This window comes from Hylobates moloch, unplaced genomic scaffold (assembly GCF_009828535.3).
Source record: "Hylobates moloch isolate HMO894 unplaced genomic scaffold, HMol_V3 SCAFFOLD_3, whole genome shotgun sequence".
NCBI classification, from domain to species: domain Eukaryota; kingdom Metazoa; phylum Chordata; class Mammalia; order Primates; family Hylobatidae; genus Hylobates; species Hylobates moloch.
This window is the reverse complement of record NW_026652278.1, coordinates 173,429,371-173,437,046: the sequence shown is the minus strand read 5'-3', so window position 1 is coordinate 173,437,046 and position 7,676 is coordinate 173,429,371. Positions and strand designations below refer to the sequence as shown.

Genomic DNA, 7,676 nt, shown 5'->3' with positions numbered 1-7,676 from the left:
TGCCTAAGAAGGCAGGATTATGAAAGCCATTATCACTTTCTAGCCTACAGTAACACTGGATAAGATAGAATATGACATGCCTAAGTTTGAAGACCGGAACTTTAAGCATTGTACGTTCTCATATTAATACATACTCAATATAATATCTGGCATTTAGAAGCTTGGCCACTGACTGATACATGAATCATGCTAGAAAATATGCATTTTTGATCTTTTAAAAATGCATTTTACAGTTAATAAGAGTTCAATAAAATAGAAAGCGTGCATTAAGTGGTCTTTATTGATGTTTCACATTCAGTTATTTCTTATCAGTTCTTCAGTTAATTGTACAAGTATGATAAATTATTTTCTATTTGCTGTGGGAAATTAAATGTAAAATAAATACAAAATACATGTGTGGTTTAATGAACACTCAATGAAGCATCTTTTCTGAGGTATTCCTTTTAGTCTGGTTTTATCCCAGATCTTTTTACTTCCCCTAGGAATAGTCGATTAAACCACACAATGGATCTGTGAACTTGTGGATCAAGTTCACTGTAAATCTGTGAACTTGTGTTTTAATTACATTAGACATATTTTTTGATCTCATCATACAACACCAATACAAAAGCACCGCCCATGCCTCTCAACACATTGGACCAGGCACCTTTGAAGAAGGCCTTGGCTCCTTCATCTTTGGCAATCTTCCTCCAGCAGTCAACTGTCCCCGTGTACATAATATCAGCTGTGGAAACAAATGTTGGTGAGGGCTCCACAACGCTGGAGGAAACAGACTTTTCCTCTGAAACATATCTGTACACACTGTTATCAGTTTTATAAAATCAGGGTCATCTGGGCATGGAGTCCCAGCTCCATGCAACATTCCACTGGACATCTCCTTCCTTGCTTAACTGGCAGGCTGGGTGTCCTGTCATTCCTATGCCATTAGTTCAAGGTCAGTGAAGAACTGGGGCAATTAACCAAGTAATTCATGGACTACCCAACTGCGAAGCAAGAAGGGCGCAGTGGAGCAGGAGTACTATGCTACGCGGTTACCTTTTTTTATGGAGGACCAAACTGAGGCCTAGCCTCAGATGATACTGCACAAGGTTATGCAGTTAAAATAAAAGGCTGCAACTATTAGCTGAAACATACGAAACTGCTAACATGGGACTGTTTTTGACTTTTAAAGTGGCAATTTCCTATGGTTCAATCTATAGAAGCCAAAACTTTTTCTGGCACAACAGATTGCTTCAGGCCATCTCTACCCAGCTAAACACCCCGTCCCACTAACACCTATAGCTAGGAGGGAAGCAAGAGTTCTTTGTAAGAAGTAGCTAACTACTTCTTTTCCCTAGCTTCTGCACCCAGGGTCTAAGGGAAGAGGGCCTAGGGTCTCTATAATGCTAGATACCTAGTTAAATTCACATCTGAATATCTTACTATTGATGTTCTTATCATCTCTTTAATAAAATGGAAAAAACTTTTCCCTAATAGGATAGTTGAGAATGTTAGGGGGAATTAATACAATCTTTCTTCCCTAAGTCCTTATCAAATAATTTTGAAAGTTAATTTCCAGTGAGGAAGACCGAAAGGAGCACTGTAAAATGTTCTCCTCGGGCAAAAATAAACAAGTTTAGACGAGTAGAGCACAAGCTTACCCCCTTTCCGGCCGGACTGCATCATCATCCTACGACGAACAGTGTCAAAGGGGTAGGACACCAGCCCTGCGACTGCCGTCACACTCTGGGCAATCATCCAGCTCACAAAAATGTGCACGTTCTTGGGGTCAGGCAGCATCCCTGTGGACAGAGCCAAGAAGCCGAACGGCTATGAAGTGACTGTTCTCAGCAGAAAGCAGGTGGAGGGAGAGAGGCCACCGCACCTCCAGCTCCACGCTCTGACCTTGCGGGGAGCCCGCCCCTGTGCAGGTGCTTCACATATGACCAGGCAGACAGCAAAGGTGGCTGCTGCCCTCTCCGGACCCCAGGGGGCCAGTGCTCAGCTTGTCTGCAGGGCATTGGAAGTGGCTTCAAGTTAAACTCAATAACTGCTATGGCTGTGTCTGGAGGGAGACAGGCTCCCCTTTCCTCCTCTCTGAATAACTAAAGGCCAGAGTTTATTTCAGCAGAGGACACAAAGAATGCTTTAGCTATTAATTTATGCACACCACCTCCTCATTCAGAAGCCTTAATTATCCCAGAGACTAGAAAAAAACAAGATCAATAAATATCAAGTCCTTTGTGAGTTACAGATCCCGTAGGGTCCTCTTTCCACACCACCCTCCTTCTCCCGATGCCCCTCTCTCACCCTTGGCAGTATCATAGACTCCGAAGTAGGCAGCTCTATAGATAATGATGCCTTGGACAGAGACGTTGAAACCCTGGTAGAGCCCCCTCAGGCCATCAGACTTGAAGATCTTGATGATACAGTCGCCCAGACCATGGAACTCACGCTGGGCGGCGCCCTTGCCCACGTCGGCAGCCAACCTGGTCCTAGCAAAGTCCAGCGGGTAGACAAAGCAAAGGGAGGTGGCCCCAGCGGCCCCACCGGACGCCAGGTTACCAGCAAAGTAGCGCCAGAACTGCTTATGCCGATCCACACCCCCTAAGAAGAGCTGCTTGTACTTGTCCTTGAAGGCGAAGTTGAGAGCTTGGGTGGGGAAGTAACGGATCACGTTGGCCAGATTACCCCTCCAGAAGGAGAGGAAGCCCTGCTCCTTGGGGATTCTCACCACACAATCAATGATCCCTTTGTACTGCTTCTCAGCACTGATCTGTTTGCTGGCATGCTGGACCTGGTGGAGGGGAGGGTGGGTGACAGAGGACAGGCAGGCAGAGACAAGGGAAGAGGACAGGAGAACAAAGAAGGTTTGCACTTCCTGGATTTTTTTTTTGTTTTGTTTAAGAAAAAAGGATGAGGAAATCAAACGGATACTGAGGGCATGTAAATGGATACTGTTATACATGTTAGTTACTAGATAACAAGCCTAAATAACCCAATGTTGCTTCAATTATTAGGGTATTTGAGGGAAAAGGTGTTACTCCAAATAAACTGAAAAGGTGATTGAATTGTATAAAGCTAGCCATTTATTTATTTCACTTTCCCTAGGTTTGAGAACTGTATGAGGGGCTTACTGGGGGACGGAAATGAGTAATACTCCCTGCTTCAAAGGGCTTTGGATTTAATAGACATGATGGCCAAAAATGACAATTTCTCAGTGTCACTCTGATCACCATGGAGATGAGGATCTCTACTAGATGCTCTAACAGAGGAAGGAGAATAAATCCACTAAACATTAGGGCTCCAAAGTTTTCAAGCAGATAATCCAAGTAATCAATTATTGAGAGTTTGCTGCTGTTGTGAACAATTTGTGGGGGTTTTGTTAGTAATTTTGACTCCCAAATTGGGCTCTTCCTCACTGAGGGGCCCTGACCTTTTGGGCAGGTGGAGGAAAACACGAGAGGATGATAAACCATTCAGCGACCAGGTAGGGGAGGAAAAGATTTGGAGGCAGGATGATCTGAGTTTATTCCGAAAATTGTTTCTTAATATTTCAAAACCTCATCTTCATCTGTAAAATGGAGAAGAATAACTCTCTCACAGAGGTTACATAAAGATGAAGGCGTCAGCCTACATACAGCATTATGCATGAGATAAGATAAGGGAATTCTTGGGTGATGACTATTTTGATGTTTTTATTGTAAAGGTGCGTGCGCATAAGACGGTGCCAAAAATACTGGCAATCACTAGGTGCCTCCGGGCCTGAGTGCACGCCCGTGCTGTCACGGGCGCAGGATCTGGCACACGTAAACCGGCTCCGGGTGGGTTTCCATATATAGACACCCGAACGCCGGGCGCCACCCGACACCAGGAATCTGCAACTGACGCTGGACCTGTCTCTACGCAGAGGGCACCTTCTTCCCCCGCGGGCGGGCGGGCGCCCGGGCCTGTGGCCTGGCGCAGATTTTCCGCGGCGCCCCGCGCCCTGCAGCTCGCGCCGCATCGCGCGCCCCACCCGGCCCGCTGCGCCTGCGCCCGCCCCTTGCACCGCGCAGTCCTCACCTGCAGCAGCAGTTTGACCCTCTCGATGGGGGCGACCGCTGTCTTGGAGACGGCAGCGGCTACGCCCCCGGCCAGGAAGTCCTTTAGGAAGCTCCAAGCGTGATCACCCATGGTGACAGCTCGACGCTCTCAGCCCGCCGGCAGCCCGCTCGCGCTCTCGCCCACGCCCGGCCTGGCACCGCCGCGCAGTCCCCGACCCTGCGCGACGCTAAGGGGCAGCCCCCTCGCCCGCAGCCCCCCCTTTTATGCCCGCCGGGCTCTCGCGAGAGGAGGCGGGTCGCAGCCGGCGCTCGCGCCGCGCATTGGCTGGGCAGGTGCGGGGCGCCCCCTCCTCCCAGCTGCAGAGGGCATCGGGGGCGAAAGCGCTTCCGGGAGCGGGGCTGGGCCGGGGGCTGTCCCTGCAACTTGGGACGTTTAAAGGGCACATTCATGTTATCTGTCCCGCCGAGCCCAGGGAACACCGTGTCACCGCGGCATGTGGGCCGCGTATTTATAGCACCGGCAGCCTTAGGCCGGGGCGAAGCCGGGGCAGACACCGGACCGCTGCCGCCGGCGGAGAGTTCTTGACCCTCCGGCCTGCACCGGCCGCGCTCAGGCCCTGGGATTTCGAACCGATTCCTCCTTTTTGCATCTAAAGGCGCCCCCCACCAGAGCTCACTGCCTGGATATGGGCCTCTTTAAAGCCGTGCGCTCGCGAGAATAAATGGCAATCCTCTCAAATAGATACCAAGGTCACCTGATGCTGTGATTGCCTCATAGAATCTGACAACCTGCTGCCTCTCATTTCTTTTCATTCAATCGTTCGTTCAATCATTCATCCTGCTATTACATATTGATGTGTCTGGCACTCAGTGGCCACAGGAAAGACCTGGTGCAGGGGGCCACTAGGTGAATTCATACTTGTTTTGGCAAAACTCTGTGACTCTAAAACATAGGACACTTCTTTTGTAAGCCCCTAAAGGGTTTAATGTACAACTCTGCGTTCAGCGGAATTTCAGCACATATCAGGGCAGAACGTTCTGTCAGCCGGTGCCTTCTTGAGGGTCAGCGCTGTCAGCCTTCCAGAGAAGATCCAGTCCTTGGCTGCATTTGCCTCTTTTTAATGGCAGCTGGGGTTGAGGAAATGCTATTTAATCCCAGGAAATTGATTGCAATTAATTTCTTAAAATATATAAATCTGAGCTTTAATTTTTCTTAAGCTTGTTTTTCAGGCAGTTCATGTAACCATACAGGTTTTCAAATACAGCTGTTCCTTCTCCTAGAATGACTGCAGTTAGTTTTTAACTTTAAACTCTTTACTCAATTATCTTCCCATGTTTGCTAATTTTCATTTGTACGTTTAACAAAGCTTATTCATTGTTTTTATAAGCTTTTTTTTTTTTTTTAATGTTTACTGACATCATGTTAGAGGTTTATGGAGCTGCAGCTGTGTGTCACCCTGGGCCTGGAGACTTTGGTATAGCAGAACTCACTAAGGTTCCAGGGCCACAGAGGGCGTGCGTTTAATCTAAGAGTGGGGCAGGCTAGAGTTCCGAAATCCAGATAAGCAGAATGAAAGCTAGAAACTAGTGCAAAGTTGCCAGAGGTCAGAGCAGACAGAAGTCAAGGACTCGGAAGAGACAAACAGATAAACCATGTATGTGTTCATTCAACAGACTCTTGTTGAGCATTTACTGTATACCAAGAACTAAGTGTAGCCCTGCGGATTGAGTATAAGTAGACATGGCCCGTCTCCAAATACCTTACAATTCAGTGTATTCATCACTTGCTCCACTTTATCAAAACTTCACTTACCGATTTCCATGGATCAGCATAATCCACACAGTAATCCTTTTTAATTTATAATAGCGTACTGTATCCCATCCTGTAATATAGAGCAGTTGCTTTTAAACCTCCATTTTCCTTTTAATTGTGCATTAGAATTGTGTCTTATTTTTATTATGAAAAATAGGCCGGGTGTGGTGGCTCATGCCTGTAATCCCAGCATTTTGGGAGGCTGAGGCTGGCAGATTACCTAGGTCAGGAGTTCGAGACCAGCCTGTCCAACATGGCAAAACCCCATCTCTACTAAAAAAACAAAAATTAGCCAGGCGTGGTGGCTTGTGCCTGGAGTCCCAGCAGCTCAGGAGGCTGAAGCATGAGAATCGCTTCAACCCAAGAGGCAGAGGTCATAGTGATCTGAGATCACTCCACTGCACTTCAGCCTGGGCAACAGAGAAAGATTCTGACTCAAAAAAAAAAAAAAGAAAAGAAAAAAGAAAACAAAACTAATACTGCTATATTGAAACTTACACAAACTTCATTTTCTCCTCTAAGTTTTTTCTTCTCATATATTTCCCAAAAGGAATGGATAGATTTAAGATTTTTAAAGTTTTGTAGCTTTTGCTACATATTGGCAAATTGCTCTTCAGAAATACCGAACCACCAGTTATACAGATGGGCTTTCTCTCACATTCTTCTCCAACACTGGCTTTAAAAAAATAGAGTTAGTTATTTGTGAGTTATTTATGAGTATTAATTTGTATTTACTTAATTACTATGAAGCTGTATATATTCCATAAGATTCAACTTAATTTGACAGTCTGACAAGGTTTCCCTTTTGTATAAACTTTTAATCTTCCTTGACTACTGCTGGAGTGAAAGCAGAGTATTTATATTAACAACAATTCTTTATATATTTGGGGCAATAAATATGTGTTTAATGTTTTTCATTTTGTTGTTTTCATTTTGATATGTATTGTATCATTCTATTAGTGTTATGAACAGATATAGTATGATGATGATCTACTTCATGTTCTGATGTAAATGTATCTCTTTTATAGATACAGCAGTTTATTTACTCTAGTACATATATCAGTTTTTTTCTTCTACTTTGATTAGCTATTTTTAAAATATCTAACACTACGTTTTATATTGTATGGAGGTGTGGGTCTAATTTCACTTTTCTCCATATCATGCTTGGGTATCCCAATACCAATTCTTAAGTAGATATTTTCTTCTCTCCATTATTTGTCTTATATTACTAAGTCTAGTTTGTCACATATTAAGTTCTCATAATAGCTTTAATTTATGAAATATCCACACTATGACATATTTATTTGATCTTCATTTTAAAAAATAAGCTGATATATGATTCTACAATCACTTAAAAATAAAGTTTTATCTGCTTTTATGTTTGGATTTATTTTTACTGTCAAGTTGTTCAATTGTTTAAACATCACCAGAAGGTTTTAAATAGACATTTAAATTAAATTAAATATTAATTAATATATGAATTCAGGAAGTATTATCATCTTTGTTACACTTAATTTTACCAATCAGAGTTTTTGATATTTTCTAAATAGGAGACGTATTTCTCCTTGGCTACCCTCCAGTTATCCTGTTCTATAGAAGGAGTCATAGCTGGAATCCTTGACAAGAGGTTTTCCGTGGAAACTCATACACTGTCCTCTGCTTCCATGGACTTTCTCAGAAAAGAGAGGCCTCAGATGCCCTCGGGAGCATGAGCTGCCTGTGGTCACAAGATCCTGGTATCACTTACACAGGCAGGGGAGAGAATGGTGCTCGGCAGAACATGTGTCCACCCGCCCAACCCAGTACTTAGTGGCTTTCTTCCAGCAGGAGAATGGACA

The 7,676-nt window shown here is 44.6% G+C and overlaps 1 protein-coding gene across 1 annotated transcript; it reads right to left on the bottom strand.

Moving 5' to 3' along the window:
- Positions 1-262: 262 nt before the first annotated feature.
- On the bottom strand, positions 263-4,287 carry SLC25A4 (solute carrier family 25 member 4). Its single transcript, XM_032149022.2, has 4 exons — positions 4,045-4,287; positions 2,290-2,776; positions 1,641-1,781; positions 263-724 (listed from the first exon to the last, which is right to left on the bottom strand). The coding sequence occupies exons 1-4, from the start codon at positions 4,153-4,155 to the stop codon at positions 567-569; spliced, it is 897 nt and encodes a 298-aa protein (XP_032004913.1). The 5' UTR covers positions 4,156-4,287; the 3' UTR covers positions 263-566.
- Positions 4,288-7,676: the final 3,389 nt, after the last annotated feature.

Excerpts from the sequence above, each read along its gene's own strand:
- SLC25A4 (XM_032149022.2), bottom strand. The coding sequence starts at position 4,155 with ATGGGTGATCACGCTTGGAGCTTCCTAAAGGACTTCCTGGCCGGGGGC. Across the intron at positions 2,777-4,044 it reads GGGTCAAACTGCTGCTGCAG|GTCCAGCATGCCAGCAAACA; the intron begins GTGAGGACTGCG and ends CCCCTCCACCAG. Across the intron at positions 1,782-2,289 it reads AGTCTATGATACTGCCAAGG|GGATGCTGCCTGACCCCAAG; the intron begins GTGAGAGAGGGG and ends CTCTGTCCACAG.